The 17,908-nt window shown below is 51.5% G+C and overlaps 1 protein-coding gene across 1 annotated transcript; it reads right to left on the bottom strand.

Annotated features, from left to right (window-relative positions):
* Positions 1 to 16,258: 16,258 nt before the first annotated feature.
* On the bottom strand, positions 16,259 to 17,581 carry LOC136495296 (putrescine hydroxycinnamoyltransferase-like). Its single transcript, XM_066491259.1, has one exon. The coding sequence runs from the start codon at positions 17,579 to 17,581 to the stop codon at positions 16,259 to 16,261; it is 1,323 nt and encodes a 440-aa protein (XP_066347356.1).
* Positions 17,582 to 17,908: the final 327 nt, after the last annotated feature.

Raw genomic sequence — 17,908 nt, 5'->3', positions numbered from 1 at the left:
GAGGGGCCCTGCTGTCCCTACCGCAACCGCCATTCGACCAGTCCCCCTATGGCCTCATGTCCCCCATGGACATGTATGCCCGAGGGCTCCAAAAGATGCTGACGTCGCCTCCTCTCACATCCGAATTCATGGGGATGGCGAGCTATTCTCCCACCTATTTCTACGAACTCGTAGATGACAAGGTTGTGAGTGATGGCTCCAGCATCGATGACATGGCACCAAGCCACCGTCCATCCTAGGAGTGCACTATGGTGAACGCTCTGGGACAACCGCCAGTGGTAGCAGAGTCCATATAGACTCACACCCCTCTGAACCCTCATGCGGTGGCCCTTGTGCTCACACAAGAGAACGGCGAGGAGCTACGACAATGGCGGCAGAACAAGCCACCACCTGTGTCGGTGCACTTGATGCACCATGCTACGCCCCATGCGCGTAACTCGGCGAGCGGCGCCCAAGGTCATGCCCGCTAGGTCCAGCACAACATCATGGATGGAGGGAATGATCCCCCATAGTTCGCTCGGGATGGCCAGAACATCACCACCACGGCAATGCTTCTGTGCGGCCTTCCCGAGCCAAACAACCCCCAGGAATAAGCAATCCACCGGAACCTCCGGGCACTAGTGGAAACTACCACTGTTCAATAGGCGGAGAGCTCCACATCATGACACTGACTCGCGGCCTCTCTCCCCACTAGGGGAGTGAGGGTGCACTAGACGAATCGCTCCATCCCCTCACCGCTACAGCCACCATGCACGGCGTAGGAGGTCGCAGCCGCGCCATGGTCTGACCTGGCGCCCACTCCACACTGGCCCCCTATGTGCGAGCGGCTCTAGCTGAACCAAGATGCTCATAGCATCATTAGCAACCCGCGATGGGCCCAGCATGATGATGACGTCCATCGAGTGGCAGTGAGGGCAGGCGACATAGACCCCGGCTGGACCATCACGAGGAGTGGTGAAATGCACCCCAGGCGTGGTCGCCGGCCAGACAACCAGAGTCCAGCCTAGATGGCAGAGACCATGGGCCTTTGGCCAACGCTTCTAGATAGCGCCGTTCCCATAGTGCTTCCGACTATCTACCAACATCGCCAAGTATACCAGGGAGACAAACCTCGGTATATGGACTAAAGACTTCTGGCTCGCCTGTCGAGCCAGTGGAGTGGATGATGACCACTTCATCATTCAGTACCTCTCCATCTACATAGGGGAACATGTTCGAGCTTGGCTTGAATTCCTCCTGCGCGACAGCATCCATAATTAGGCGGACCTCAAGAGGGACTTTGTCGGGAACTTCTAGGGGATGTATGTCCGCCCTAGGAACTCCTGGGACCTCAAGAGCTGCCAGCAGGAGCCTAGCGAGCCCCTATGGGATCACATCCGCAAGTTCTCCAAAAGATGCAACTCCCTCCCTGATGTCATCGACGTGGACATCATCGGCGCATTCCTCTCCGGGACAACCTACGAGTCCCTGATCCATAAGCTTGGCTACCTGAAGCCCTGTACCACTCGCGACCTGCTCGACATCACCACGAACCATGCCTCTAGCGAGGAGGTGGTCGGAGCAGTCTTCAATAGAGGCTGGGACAAAGGCAAGGCCAAGCACGAGGATCAGGATGAGGGCGCCTCCACGCACAAGGGCAAAAAGAACAAGAAAGATCATCGTCGATCGGCCAACTCCTTGTTGGTCGCCATGACTAATCACAAAGGCAAGCAGCTCTAGCAAGGCCTCTCAGACCACTTCAACGAGCTCATGGAGAGCCCATGCACCAACCACGCCTACCCCATCAAACACCTCTACAAGGACTGCGAGCTCCTCAAGTGCTTTCTATGACAGGCCAGCGGGCCGAAGGAACGAAAAGGCAAGGAGGCAGCAGCTAAGAAAGGGGGCATGGCGGGCAAGGATCCAGATGACTGAAGGTCCCTATACAGCGACCGAGGTGATCTGACCAGGAGGCTACCAACTAAAGGACAACAATGGTGATGTTCTCACTAACACTTGGAACATTGAACAGTTACGTCGTTTCTTCCCTTAAAATTTTGATCTTACTGTCTTTTCACTTAACATTTGCTCCTATAAAGCACCCCGGCCCTAACACTTTTGGCCCGGGTCGCTCGAGGGCTTCATGGGGGTGCGATGCCACCTCTTTTTACTATCATATGATAAATACATTTTCCCTAACGAAAGGGTAGTCCATTCCTTTAATTACCTTATGTAACTTTGCTTTAAATATTCCGACCAATCACACCCCGCCTCTACCTAGGGTTACGAGCAACTGAGCCTCGTGGGTCATGCCTGGGCTCTTAAGGTTGCAGCCTATGGTACGAATAGGTAGGTGCAAAAAAGAAAAGAATAAAAAACAAAGTTATGCTAAGATAAAAATAAGGAACGGATGGGATAAGCTTCCCCGAATGAAGTAGTTCCATCACAAAAAACAAAGTTACTCTATTCATGAATACACAAAAACACTTTATGCAGGGGACTCCCCCATGACATTATCTTTTACATCAACTAAAGTATTTCTACTCTAAAACTTCTACTGTGGCTCCTCGACGGCATCGACTACCGGCGAGGGTAGGGGTTGCTCGTCCTCCAACTGGGCAACTTTTGGCTCGATCGGAGGTGGGGCAACGTTCGCTTCTGACCCAAGCTCCACGCCATTCATAGGCTGGGTGACGTCCTCCTGACGCGAGCCTTCGGCCATGTTTGCACAGCGAGCATCCATCACCCACTGTGCGGAGACTTGCTCGGCCACCAACTTTATGTGTGGCAGCAAGCTCTCCCCGAGCGAGTGGATGTCCTTCGTGCTCTAGCCGTCGGCATACCTGCTGTAGATGGCGGTGAAGTCCAGGTCTGGGTGGTATGTTGCCACCGAAGTCAACACCCCCAACGTCCCGTAGAACAACTCATCAGTGATGAGGGCCTGAACCTCATCCAGAACCTCCACCAGTCGAATGGTGGGCGCACTGGTACTTGGCGCCAACCTGAAGACCTCCGAGACGATGAGATGAGCAACATTGCGTATCTAGTCAAGTTCCCCCTCGAGAACACGCCACTCTTCAAGGGACTTGGCCAGGGCCTTCGCATTCCATCTTATCGTTGTCTTGGATGCTCCAGGTCCTGCTCCAATGACTCCACCTTTCCACCCAGCGCTGGAAGAAGGGCGACAAGCTCAGAAGCAAGCTAAAGGAAGAAACCAACACATCAAAAAGCAGAAAAGGTATGTACCAAGGCAGGTGTTCTCAAGGATGGAGAGTCCCTCCTCCTGCCGAGTCACCTGCTCATGTAGCCGAGTGTTCGCCTCCTCCATCCCCATCACCCGGCCTAGAAGCGCGAGCACTTCCTGGTCGGCCTCTGACCGGGCCTTCCGCTCTGACTCCAGGGCCTTTTGCTCCATCTCTAGGGTCTCTAGGGAACTTTGGAGTGCCACCTCGGTGTCCGCCAGGGACTTTTGCAGCGCCGCCTCGATCTTCGCCTGGCGGACCTTCGCCACCTCAAGCCCCCGCTGGGCGGTGGACGCCCATTTTGCTGCGAGCAGCTCCACCGCCCGTGCCTGGGTCACCTCTACTGCCCAGTCTTGGGACTCATGGTGGGCGGACTCTAGCTCATGCTCGAGCCCGGCGACTCGGGCATGCTCCATCCAGAGGAAATGGGACTTGCGGCTCAACATCTCCTCTAGACCCTACAAAAATGAGAAACAAGCATGCTAAGGCAACCGATGAAAGACCAAGGGGTCAAGGACGAACATAGAAAACTCACCTCTACGATGTAGGGCAGGTCGACCATGACTGCCCGCTGGATGGACTAAACCCGCTCCTGGGCCTCCTCAAGCTTCACCGACAGTTGGGCGAGATCAGACTCCATGGCAAATCCTCTCCCTCCAAGCATGTCCAAAAGCTGATCCTCCTACTCATCCCAAAGGATGAACCAAACCTTCCTTGGGTCCTAGAGGTAGAGCCACACCAGGTTAGTTGCCCCCAGCCCACTGGAAGGCCTAGCTGACGATCCAACCACTGCCAGCTCCTACAATGGTGCTGGCGGCTCCACCTCGTCCCCTTCTTCGCCGTCAGATGGGATCTCCACCACCATGATTTCATGGGCCATCGGTAGGTGTTCCAGCTCTGGCCTGACCGCATCTCCCCTCGGCACCTCTAGCTCTGACTGAGAGGGTGAGCCGTGTGGCCCTCCGCCTGGCGAGGTAGGGAGCCCAATCTCCCTCTCCTCTTCCACCACAGCCGGTGGAGGAGGGGCCACAAGGGTTACCTTCGACGTGGCCTTCGCTGTCACCACCGGGATCATGGCCAACGCCGTCACCACCGCTGCCGCCGTACTACGACCGACCCAAGGGGCACCACCCTCGGAAGAGAAGGACCCACCGCCACCACCCTGCTATCCTTGCCGCTCGCCATGGCGCGCTGCAAGGTGGGCCTCCAATCCTCTCGCATGGGAGTTGGGGTGATGCTCAGCCCCATCAGCATCTGGCCGCTATAAAAAAAATACAGGTCAGTCGCACTCTAGAAAACTCAACAATGAGGTTGAAAGAAACAAAGAAGGCATACAGGGACGGAAGCAGTAGGGCTTTGAAGCCCCAACCTGACAACAACAGGCCTGCCGGGTGAGGACCGCTCCCGAGCTACAACCCATGCCCCCTCACTTCAACCAGGGGGACTTGACCTGACTAGCTCCTACTCAGCCCACACGTCGCCATGACTGTCGGCTCAAGGCACGCCGACCAAAGCAGCCGGCGGGGCATCCCTCGATTGTAGGTCGTGCACTGGCGTCAGCCCCAAAGATGCGTGGGTATGAACCCACTCCTCTGAAGGCCTAGCTTGCTCTGCCATGCCCAGAGCAGGTGGGGGACAAGGCCGGCGATGCCTCAGAAGGGCATGGTGACTGCGTCTGCTTCGTCTCCCATTCGCTGACGGCGTCCATGCTCGTAGCATGCTTCCCCAGTGAGGAAACATCGCCACGCCTCTCTGCCTCCTGCTCGCCGCCAGCAAACACGTCCGTAGGATCATGACGCTCCATCGAGGTCGCAATAACCTCCCAGCCTTCCTCCTCCTTAGAGAAGATCACATCATCGCCCACCTCTGTGGGGTCCTCCGACTCAAGCTCTGACTCGACATCGCTCCTATTTTCCCCGGCCCACACACATTGGGGAATCTCCATCTCCTTCTCATGCTTCCACCAAGCCTCCTTGGCTTTCTTCTTCTTCCTCTCAACCATTGCCTTTTTCAGGGCGGCCTACCAGGCCGTGCCCTCCGGTCCCTTCGGAAGGGCGGCCGAGACTTGTAAACTCCAAGTCCCAACGAAATAGGTGACTCAAAATCAAAAAAAGGAGAGCAAAGGGGAAAAGTACATGGAGTAGAGAGAGGGGAGCATACCAGTTTGGACACCATCATGGCACTAAGAGGTCCGGGCTTTCCATCGAGGGTCTCTTTAGGCCTCAGCTGCAGGACCCAGTCGAGGTGACTCTAGACCTCATTGTTTGGCAGCTCCTCTAGCGACGCACGGTCGGGGTCCATCGGGCCATTGTACTTCCACATCGTCCGCATCCTCTCCGCCAGCGGAGCGACCCAATGGCAGAAGAAGGTGTGGAACACCCACACCCCATCAAGGCCATGCCACATGAGCTCCTAGAGCTCCACCTCGATAATCTCCACCTTCTTCGTCTGTCGGCTAGTGGGGCCCCATGACCAGCACTCTTGCCTCTCTAGCCTCCTATCGGTGAAAGGCAGGAACGGCACCTCCACCAGGTTCCTGATGTAGAACCATTCCCTGTGCCACCCCCAATTGGAATCGCAGGGGGTGTACGTGGGGTATGGGCCCAATGCGCTTGGTTTCTTCTGTAGCATGAAGCCCCCCACCGGCACGACCATGAACGGCTTCCCATCCGACAAAGCTTGCCCAGAGAAAATCCGCCAGAAGAGGTCCACCTATGGCTCCATCCCAAGGAAGGCCTCGTACACGGTGACAAAGCCAGTGATATGCAGCACCCTAGTCGGATTGAGGTGCTATAGCTATAGGCCCCACTCATTAAGGAGCCCGTGCAGGAACCAGTGCGCGGGGTATCCTAACCCACGCTCAAGAAAGGTGAGGAAGGAAACAACCTCACTAGCCCAAGGTTGCGGGAAATCCTCCCTCGTAGGAGCCCTCCAGTGCACCACCTCCTTCGATGGTAGAAACCCCTTCTCAGCTAAGGCAGCCAGCACCGACTCCCACACAACGGATGATCTCTAGCTCGACATTGTGCTCCGGATTTGCAAATGGATCTATGAGTTTTCTCCTCTCCCTCGCTCTCCCCTTTTCTCTCCTAGGAACCGCCGCAGCACTCAAACACTCTTGGCGAGAAGGAAGAAGGAGAAGAGGCGGCAAATGAGGAATAGGCGAAGGAACAAAACAAAAGCCCTCTCCCTTCCCCTACTTAAAGAAAGAGGCACAACAGTTGGGAAAGGCGCAGCGACTGGGGAAAGGCAAAACAACGATGGCAAAAAACCCTATCCCTTCCCCCATTCAATGCGGATGGGATACGATGGGACGCGCCCTGACCGATGGGATGCACCCTGCCCAACGGAAAGGCACCTAGTCAGATGGGATGTGGCCTAGGTATGGCCCACCACTACCGCATGCTGGGCGCAAGAAACAAGGCGCCACTATGCGTAGGTGGCCCTCCGCCTTCCCAGGCGGGACTTGGAAAGGCCCAACGATGGGATCTCTGCCAGGAGAGACCAACGGGCTTCCTGAGTCAATCAGATAGCTTAGGCAAACATCGAGAGACAGGTAAGGAGCAGAGGGACACCCCATGTGGGCCATGCCGACTGCGTCACAAATGACGAGCGTGGATCCTGGTTGGACATATCTGATAGGAGCTCCTCAAACCCCATCACTCGAAACATCAAGGTAACATTATCAACCCCCACTATTTCTTTATATGAACATTCATTCATCCATGCATGCATTCATTCATTCCATACATCCAAAAGCATCACATATGCAGTTAAATGCATCACAACACTCCGTGTTGCGTCACAAAGTGCGGTTGCCTCATTCAACATGAGCAATGACTGACCGAGGTTCGAAGGTCGGTCCACGAAGGGTTCGAGGCTGCCTCACGTCAAATAGAGCTAGGGGAAACATAGATGAGCCCCGAGCGGCCCTCACCTAGTCTGCCCCGAAGCAGATAGGGTCATCTCAACCTTCTCATTCGATCCTAACCTCGAGCCAAACCCATAGAATCTCCATCGAGGGGAGACCAGTGGGCCACCTGGGTCGGTCTCTAGAATGACCCAGGCATCTGCCGGGTTGTAGGTTAAGGAGCATTGGAATGCCACATGAGGGCTATGCCGACCCCATCATGATTGATGGACCTAGATTTCACTCGAACGTACCCGTTAGCGAGCTCACCGAGTGCGTCACTCGAGCCATTGAGGCAAGTGGCATTAGCTCAGCCCTCCGGCTGTGAGAAACCATGGATGGAGTAACACACAAAACTCAACTGACCCCTACCAAAGCCCAACGAGGCTTAGGGGCTCAAGACACCCAAACGCCTCAGCTACGCTTGGGTCCATGACTTTAACTCGCCTGATCCCACGGCGCGCCCGATGCCTGGATCCACGACTCTGACTTGCCCGATCCCTGGCACGCCCGACGCTTGGATCCATGAGTTCGTCTCATCCGATCCCTTAGCACGCCCGATGCCTTGGTTAGCGACTCTGACTCACCTGATCCCCAGATCCACTACTCTAATTCACCCAAACCCTCGGCACGCTCGACGCCCCGGTAGATGAAACTCTATCTCGCCCAGTCCCTTGGCCATGATCAATCGCCTGGGACCATGCTCCTAAAAACGATGGACCAGAAACTGGAAAAGGGAAGCTATGCCCTCCAAAGTGCACACACTCACACCCACTGACAAAACCCCCTAGGCGATTCTACCCAAAATCGCCTAGGGGCTCGGGGGCTACACCCGCGGGTGCGCTCACGCGCACCCGCTGACAAAATGAAAGTTCCCCCGATGGCAACACGAAAAACTCCTAGACAATTCTACCCGAATCGCCTGGGGGCTCGGGGGCTCCTGTCGGGTTCATAAACCCAGGGTCCCTCATCGACCGGCCTCCCAGCAAAAGCTCCACCCAGCAAACAATGTTGCGAACAACGCGCAAACTCCTGGGCTAGCCCAAAAACCTAAACGATAGGGCAGAAGGGCAATCCAATCTCCAACCGGGAGGCCTCTCTAAAGAGGAACAACGCTCGCTTTCGACTCCAGCCCGCCTCTCAACCGGAAGGCCTAGCCAAGGAGGAACATCGCTTGCTTCTGACTCTAGCCCGCCTCTCCGTCTGGAAGGACTGGCCAAAACACCACTTTCAAACTTTGACCTGTGTCTCTGACCGGGGACACATCGAACCCCTTCTTATAGCTCTTCTTCGACTGGCGCAGTCGGAGCCAACTAGGACCAACCGACTAGGGATGCCCGCTCGGTGAGGACCAGGAAACAGACCGAGCAAGTAAGGCAGGGCACTCAAGTCAACCACAATACCGAAGACCGTACCCTGTACACCTATAGGACAATACCGACAGGACATGTCAGAAGAGTGCCCTACAACCTTCTAGGCATGTCAGAACCCAAGCAGTGTTGTGGGCACCAACATTTGCCCTACAGTGTTGTGGGCACCCGCAAACTCCCATACCAGACGAGCATGGTAAAATCCCTTGCATGCCTTTGGGCATCTACAGTATGGTAGGCACCAACATCTGCCATACCAGAAGAAGACGACGCAACCTCCCACATGGATCTAACATTAACAGTGTTATGGGCGCCTACAATCATCTCGTACCCAACGGTGTGAGCAACAAGACTTAGCATACGTACACACACTCTCTCTCTCACTTGTAAGGCCATCCCCTTCATCTATAAAAGGGGATGCGCTCTCTCCCAAAGGAAGGGAATCAGTCCACAACAACTCAAACAATACACACGATCCGAACAACCAAGGATCCCAATGAACAACATATGTTCAAACACTTAGCACATAGCGGGGCTCCCATCACTCTCGGCCCTTCAGACCAGAGTCCGACCAGACCCCTTGTATCCCCCATCTTTCTCCCTTCTGTTTGTAACCCCACAGCAAACTTTGAGCACCTGGGCTCAGGAATAAAGTCACCAACCAACTCAAACTGGACGTAGGGCACGTTGCCTGAACTAGTATAAACCCTGTGTCATTGAGTGCTAGGCCACATCCGATCACAACATATGGCAAAACTATAAATATTTATGTGTTGGTCATTTTCTGCACCGACAATATCATTCATATCACTACCTATGCATTCTTGTATCTTATTTTGCACTCATGCATATAGGATCGCCGAAAGGAATCACGCTATTGGAATTCGAGGCTGTGGACCAAGAGGACCAGGAGGCACCGCAACAAGGAGCTCTAGAAGGTGAAGAGCAAGCGCCAGAAGAGTTACCGGAGTTCTTGGATCATAAGCCCACCTCTTTTCTAAAAGGCAAGCCTCGAAGCATTCTAAGCCTCCTATATTTTTACAAATATCACTTGAGTCCTTTTATGTTTGATGCATTAGGTTATAAGGGTTGATTAGAACCACTTCGTGCATAGAACTACCTTATCCAGAAATATACCTTGAACCTTATGTAGGTATAGGATCGAACATCTGCTTAGCAACGCTTAGACCGGTAGAAGTCGGGTGATTTCCTATCACCTACGAGAATAGGTGGATACCGGAGCACGGTTGGCTATATTTGCTATCATGGAAAAGAACCATGGGATAATGTAACTGGAGGTCGGGCAGAGTCTATGTGTAGGTTGACTCATGTGATTCCATCTGTGTCGATTAAGGACCATGTCGTTGTTGAAGCTTCTGTCAAGATTAAACACATGCCTCTCACTTAGCTGGCCGGATAACTCAATCCGACCATGAAGCCAAGTAGCTTAACTCAGGCCGGGCCTTGTTCTGTTAGAGTGCGCACACAAGAGGTAGTAAGGATGTGTGGGGAGCCAGTGTGAGGCCAAGGGTAGGTTAGAGTCCTGATCGACCAGGCATCTGGTAGTGTCCCTAAGGGTGCGGCGTTGATCGAACCCGTGAAATATGCAACTGAGTTGTACCAAAGGTGACCCAACGTGACCCCGACGGAGGAAGTGTGGGTTTGTGTTAGGAATAACTACCCAGCTTGTTGCAACTGATTCAAATCGCCGTCTCTCCCGGATAGTGAGAAACTCGACTAGTCCCAACATCGTAGTAATTGAACTATGGAATTTGATGGTTATGATGAACATGGGAATGTTACACCGGCTATGGTTATTATTGTTATGCTATATAATCATACATCACATGTTTGGCACAAGTTAGATGCTAATATAGAGATGAATAGCTACAATTAAATTGGAATCAAATTATAAAATGTATAGCTCAACTAGTGGCTTTTTATGCAAAATGTTGTCAAGCTAGCTCCAATTATAAAGCCTTGCATGATCCTTGAAGTCACTTTATTTTTGGTTTATGATGGGTAAGCCTAGCTGAGTACTTTCTTGTACTAAGGGTTTATTTCTCACTTGTTGCAGATAACACAGTTTACCATGGGTATTGTAAGAACTGCTTCTGTCCCGCCATGGATAAGGATTGAGGCCTTTGGCAAGGCTCTTCTGAGTTACCTCATCTATGATGCTTTTGTCGGAATTGATCATGAACTGGCTGGTATTTGAACAAGTGTATGTGGTGTTGGTTTTAAAACTATATTGCTTCCGCTTTTATATTTGAACTTGGTATTGTAATAATTGCATTTGAACTCTGATGTATGTTGAGGTACTTGTGAACTTTATGTAACATGTGTCATGTATGTTGAATCATGTATGATCTTGGATATATGTTGGCGATTAATCAAGACCCTTCGTGGTACTCAACGGACTACCGGGTTTATATGGGCTTAAGTATAAAATTGCGACCACTTCGCGGGCTGCCATTGTACTTGTGCTCTTATAAATTAGACGGTTCTATCACAGATTTGGGTTTAGCTATCTAGGATTCCTCCTCTAACGGCTTCTTTTCTACTTCTTCAGGGGTGTTCTCTAAGATTTTGGTAAGAATGCTTCTCCCCAAATTGGTGGAGACATGCAAGAATGAACCTCCTGAAGCCGTATTAAGATGTCTCAAGGTTTTCCTATCAAGACCCATATAGAAGTGCTGAAGAAGAATGGGGTCTTGAATGGCAAGGTCAGGGCCAATATTAATAAGAGTATTAAAGCGTTCCCATGCCATGCTTAGAGATTCCTTTTCTTTTTGTTTAAAAGATAGAACCTTAGAACGAAGGCTGACTACCCTAGAGATGGGAAAGAATTGTAAGCAAAAGCTAGAGCGCTTCCTAATCTCCTTGTCTACTCCCTATGGTGAGATTGTACCAGCATTTCGCTTTTCTCATCAAAGAGAAAGGAAAAAGATTCCATCATAATGTTTCATCTGACGTGCCTACAATGCACAAGCATACACAGGTCTGCTCAAACTCATTTAGGTGAGAATAGGGGTTTTATCATCTTCGCCCGAAAAGGATTGATCCTGAACTATGTTGATTAAACACGGGTGTAGCTCATAGCCAGGTGTTAGGATAGGCTTTGAAGACTCTTGTGGCTATAGGCGTGCGCTCATGGGTGCACCGTATTGGTAGATAGGGGTGGATTCAAGATCCAAGGTAAAGATAAAAGAAAAGATAAAAGATGATGATAAAAGGATAAGCTAGGTTCGAAGTTAACTCAGCAACCGTTTCCCCGGCAACAGCACCAGAAATGCTTGTTGGTATAAATTAATGCACACAGAATAATCCGCAAGCGTACGGATATTATACCGATGTAGCACTTCACCGGGAGTACCTAGTTTTATATCGAACTCGAGGAAACGTGTGTGAGAATAACAAAATCTAACTTATCTCAACTTCACAACCAAGGCTAATAGGAGTGCAGAGGAGGCTGTTAAGGTCTTCTAGTTCTAACTTTAATAAGCTTTGTCTTCTATTGTTCAATTCTAGGGATATTACTAAAGAAAACATAGGCAGAGTATGTTTCCTATAGTAACAAGGTCCTGCTAGGCCTACTAGCGGGAGGTGAACTATAGAGGATTCAACGAGGCTATAAGATCACCCTCGCGAGCTACCACCGATCCAGAAAATAGGGTACATCCATAAGTAACCGAGTCTAAGCACCACGCTTACACTACGAATACTACTTTAACCTAGGAGATACAAGGATTAAAGTACTCAAAAGAAAGTCACAAACCTAAAGAACAATATGAACAAGATGCTTACTTGAATTAGAAGTCGATTATCAGAGAAATTTTAGAGAAAATAGGGTGCATCCACATGTATAGTTCTGATAATAATTGGTAACATTTGGGTATTGGGTAGTTACTCACAAGTTGTCAAATTGTTGTACCACAAACTATTAGCATTATTATTAGGGAAAATAACTTTGTTGTGTTGTCTTGTTCCCTCATCTATCAGTATCCATGATTTGATGTCTGATTATATGCTCTAATAATGAACATCAAGCCTATTTATCATACATTGTTTTGAAAAATTGGCCACATGCATGTGGCCACGACCCTCGGATCATCGGCGGGTGGCAGCTTTGGGCCTAGCCATGGGCGCCTAATGGCCGACAGCGTGCTATGACGCAAGGCTCGGCCATGGGTGCCTGGTGAGCGGTGACCTCAACGGATCAGCTGGCAGCAGCGTATCGGGCAATTTGGAGTGAGATCCACAGGTAGGAGATGTGTTGGTGTCTCCTTTGTTTGAGGGACATGAGGTAGATTTTGAAATATCTCTAAAACATGATAAGGAAAGGAGCTCCTAAAGGAGGTCTGCTAGAGCAAGGCCTGATTAGTTATTTGCATTAGCATTGCATTGCATGCATTAGAGGTTATGCAGCATATCCTTAATCTAGACAAGACAATGCAATTTGCTGTTATTTGGTTTGCCAAGATAGGAAGTTGTATAATGTTATGCGTGTGATTGTATTCCTGTGTAAGTGGACAGAATATATCTTGGGGCTGGATATGGCCAAATTATGGCATGGTTGGGCTTGCTTTGAGGACAGTTGTAGCCAACATATGAACATGTGTGTAGGTAACCAACTAGGGATATCAACTATGCTATGGAGGTCCAAATCAAAGGTCATGCAAGCAACCAAACAGACTTTAAGATTCACCACTCAAACAAGTTAATCTGGATCTAGGATTCACCATGGATCTACCAGGAAACTATTTGGCTAATGTAGCAGCTCTAGATTCACATAAAGGAATTTTCATTGGAATTGCTAGATTTGCCCTTGGCTCTGGCGTTCTCTCAGTCTCACAAACACCCAGACCCACGTGTCAAGAGAAAAAAAGCACGGGTGAGGGATGCGCATGGGATCGGCAAAGGAGGCATGTTGGGGCAGAGGTCCTATGAGGGAGAGCGTGTGGCCGGCTAGAGCAGCGCCTCCTGCTCACCGTAGCTGTGCTCGCCATGGCCACAGCTAATAGTTTCCATGGCTTCGATAGGATCTAATGGCTAGAGGGTGTGAATAGTCTATAAAAATTCCTTTAAAGCACTAGATCAACATTGATTAGTAAATAAGTTACTATGATCTCTAGGTTGTTTGCACGCAAGCACTCAAGCTACTCAAGCAACCTAGCTACAACTAGCAAAGCTACCAACTAGAGAAGCTAAGCTAACTACAACTACAACTAGAGACTATGCTACACAAGCAAACAAGCACTACACAATTATACTAATGAATTGAATTGCAAGTATAGAGCTTTATATCGAACTAGGCAAGAGACAATATGACACAAGATATATCCTCATGGTTTGGTTGCTTGTTGGCAACCTACGTCCATGTTGTGGCGAGTACAAACTAAGTGGTTCGCATGCTAATTGGCATCACATGCCAAGCCCACCACAAGGGCGCCGCAAGAACCACTACCCAAGCCATGATCCCACCAGAGTTGCCTTTTGTGAATCTCCCGTGGGGAATAGACATAAGAATCCCTCACAGTAGAATGATTGGAGCCAGAAACAATCACCACCTTTCACTCAATGATCCTTCAGTCATTGGGCTAGCTAGGTGATGACAATCACCATGAGTAACAAGAGATCCACCAGCCCAACTAGTGCCACAAGATATAAGAACTCAATGCAATGCACTAGAGGCTCTCAATCTCACTCCAAATGTGATCAAAAGTAATGCAAGTGAGTGGATTGTGTTCTTCAGCTCTCAAGAGGTTTGCACAACTAAATAGAGGTCCAAGGAAGTGGCCTTGGACGGCCAAGTGGTCTATTTATAGCTCCAAGCCAAAAGAGTCAACCGTTACCTCTTGATGAGCTGGCTGTGGGTGCACTGGTTGCCCGTCAAGGGCATTGGTTGCCTGCACCGGACACCACCGGTGCTCTCCCAACGGCTATAAAACAACATTCAAAAATCTAGCCGTTGGCGCTGTCAGATGACCGGTGCATTATAGAGTTCGCATAGTCGATTTACATGCTCTCTGGAACCAGAGACAAGTGTGATGACCAGTGCTCGCACCGGTGATGACCGGTGCTCAGAATGCCTGCGCGACCGAGTTGCAAGCTCTCTCGAACCCCACACCGGTGCACTATAAACGGTGCACACCGGTGTGCATGGTGCTTGGTTGAAACACGTGTAGTCAAACCACAGCACCGAGAGCACCCAAGCATCTTCTTTCAAGTGGCCTAACTCTCAAATATTTTTCACAAATATGTTAGAGCCAAGTTAGCCTTTTGGAAAGTGTTTTTCATAAATGTTTTGCGTTTGCTCTCCGAGTGTCACTTGGCCTATACGCATATGCAAAGTATTCCAACACCTATTGCACTAGATGATTGAATTGTCTAATTAGAGCTCCTCTCTTAATAGTACGGCCATATATCCTAAATCTTATCACACACTCTATTGCGTATTGGCCGGCAAAACAAAATTCATATTTATACCTTTGCCTTGAGCCCATAGGGTTTTGTTTTTCTCTTTCTTATTTTCTAAAGACCGAGCACTTGATCATCATGTGGCTATCTCCATCACCTTGAGTACCATCTTGCTCAATCCTTGGATGTAAACCAACCTATCTCATAAGCATACTTAGAGTAGAAGGTTAGTCCACTTGGTTGTCTCAACCAAAACCGAACATTGGGGTTTCCAGGCTTCCAGATCAAGGAGGCTGGGCGGGCACGATGGGTGGCCCCGCAGCCTCGTGAACAGACCGGCGAGCTAGGTGGCCCCGCGGCCTCGCTGGAGCTAGGCAAGCACGGCCTCGCTGGAGCCTGTAGGTGCGTGGCTATGGTGGCCCTCTCCCATAGGCGCGCGACCATGGTGGGACAACTGGGCGGTCCTGCAGCCTCGTTGGAGCCCGTAGACGCACGACCATGGCGCAGTTATTGGCGGCGGTGCTTTTTTCACAGGTCGAGCGGAGACAACAGGGAATCGGGGGAAGGCTAGGCTGATTGACCCTTGTCCAGGACCGACATGGCCTGGGCGAGCACGGCCTGCCCACTCGGCTAGCAGCCAAGGCGCTGCGGTCAGGGAGGCTTCCTACGCCGACCAGGGCAACAACAATGGTGATGGCCTGGCGGCGGCGTCCTACTAGCCGGTGGGGCCTGCAGTCGGCCTGCCAAAGGCACAACCCTTGTTCGCCTGTGCAGGGCACAAGCAGGGGAGGGTGGAGTAGCAGGTCGTCGGCTTGGGGTCGGCGCTGGAGCTTCTGGCGTGTGGGAGAGCACCCCTTGAGGAGCTCCACCAAAATGGTGAGTCTGGCCTCTAATGGTGAAACTGGATTTGGTAGATCTGGACTGTTTGGCAAATTTTTAGTGGAGTGAAGCTAAAAATGGTGAATCTCGAGCTGTTGAATCCCTCTGCCAAACAGGTCCTATATCACACGCTTTTAGAAATGGGAGAGGAGATGAGAAATCTGGTGGAGATGCTCTATTTGTTGTTGGGTATCTTTAGTGTGTATTGTGTTGTGTAGTGAGTCCATGCTTAAGAGCCGTGCAAAAGTGGTCATTGGTGAGTTTGTACATATTTACATAAGAATTGCACAAGTCGAAGATGTGGATAGGCACACACTAGAATACTAATCCAGGGTGATATATACAAACAATGCAAGCATATGAAAATATGGTACAGAGATAATAATTAAAGTTTCCAGCAAGCATGCAAGAGCTTAATTATTCTACTACTGGAAGCTTTGACCGATTCGCTTTGTTGCCTACTCCACGGAGCAGCAGCATTGTTTGAAGGCCTCAAGGCTATGCTTGAACACAGGCACGAAGGCGTCGACACTGCCGTCACCTAGGCAGGACGGCACAAGGAAAAACATCCCCTCTGTGGGGATGTAGGGCGGCATGAAGTAGGACGGGCCGCCGGTGCCCAGGTCTAGCTCTTGGAATGGGAACGTTAGCCAGCTATCCACATCTAGATCCGGGCACAACACGTCCCTGTTGAGCACGGCTGTTGTCTCCAATCCCTCCTCCTCCACCACGCCGGAGCTCGCGAAGTCCACGAAGGACTGGAAGTAGGCACGGTCCACCTGCTTCACCGCATCGTGGATCACCTGCGCCGCATGGGTTAGCGGCTGTGTCAACAGGTTGCCAACCGTGGTGCGCGGGAATGCCCAGAGCACGAGGTTGCCAAAGTATCCCTCTGGCACTCCGAGGCGTGGCCGCCCGTCGACGGAGAGTCGTATGGCAGACGCCTGGCACGGGTCACCGAGGCCCCGTGCGCGCGTCATGGCACGCCACACATGGGCGACGATGGTCTCGAACCGGCTGAAAGGGTGGCCGCGGCCTTCTGATGCCTTGGCGCGGAGCGCGGCGATGAATGCCTTGGTGAAGTGCGCCTTGTGGATCACGATGTCGTGGCGGGTCGTCTCACCGTGTGCCGTGAGGAGGGATGATGCCGGCGTCGTCGGGCGGTAGAACTCCACACCGCGGTGCTCGAACTCAAAGCACGGCGGGTCTCGGAGTGGGAAGAGCCCTGGGTGGTGCTGCAGGGGCGGCGGCAGGCCGATCGGGACCCCGCGCACGGTGCGACCCCATGCGACGAGGAAGTTGCTGGTGGCACGACCGTCGGCGACGGCGTGGTTCGCGGTGAACCCCACCATGAGTGAGCCACATGTGAACCTCGTGAGCTGCACCTGCACCACCTCCTCGATCTCGTCCTCTAACCCTGGGTGCAGCAGCTGCACGTCAGGCGATGGCTTCGCTGGTGCAACATCAGCGAGGTGGGCGTCCACGGACGCCTCGATGAGTCGCGCGCCATGGTCGTTGAGCAGCACGCCGAGCTCGCCATCCGGGCCCGGACGGACCTGGCCAGCGAACGCCCGGTACACACCCAGCACGGCGGCAAGGCCATGCTCAATGTCGGCGATGGAGGGCACCGGCGGTGAGAACGCGTAGATGATGGCCATCTGTATGTGGTATGTGATCTTGTCGAACACCGAACAAGGCACATGCTCGGTGGTGTCTGGTTGTGGCACACCTGGTGGATAGGACGGCTTGACAAGCCTAGAGCTCATCACCTTCACCTCCATGGCGATCTGCTGGCCTGTGCAAATGGCTCACTTTTGTTTGGTTTACTTCATTACTCGCTTGCTCACTCGCCTCTTCTAAATAAATAGAACTTTGTGAAGCTTATTTCTGTGATAGCTAGTGTGATACTATCTATCACTAGTGTGTGGGATTGTCCTGAACAGTTTTGTTTGATTGTGCAACTGCAGTTTTGTTCTGTTGTTCACCTGTCTTGGATGTGACACGCAATACAAATTTGTGCGCGTTTTATATATGCAACAACATCTTGCACACTACTCACCTCTTCTGAACTGAATAAAGTGGAACTTTGCAAAGCGTGCGTTACTGTG

Source organism: Miscanthus floridulus, chromosome 12, assembly GCF_019320115.1.
Source record: "Miscanthus floridulus cultivar M001 chromosome 12, ASM1932011v1, whole genome shotgun sequence".
In the NCBI taxonomy this organism is placed as follows: Eukaryota; Viridiplantae; Streptophyta; class Magnoliopsida; order Poales; family Poaceae; genus Miscanthus; species Miscanthus floridulus.
The sequence above is the reverse complement of the archived record's forward strand: the minus strand, read 5'-3'. Positions and strand labels throughout refer to the sequence as shown.

What these genes read in the sequence shown, in the direction of transcription:
- LOC136495296 (XM_066491259.1), bottom strand. Translation starts at nt 17,581, where the DNA reads ATGGAGGTGAAGGTGATGAGCTCTAGGCTTGTCAAGCCGTCCTATCCA.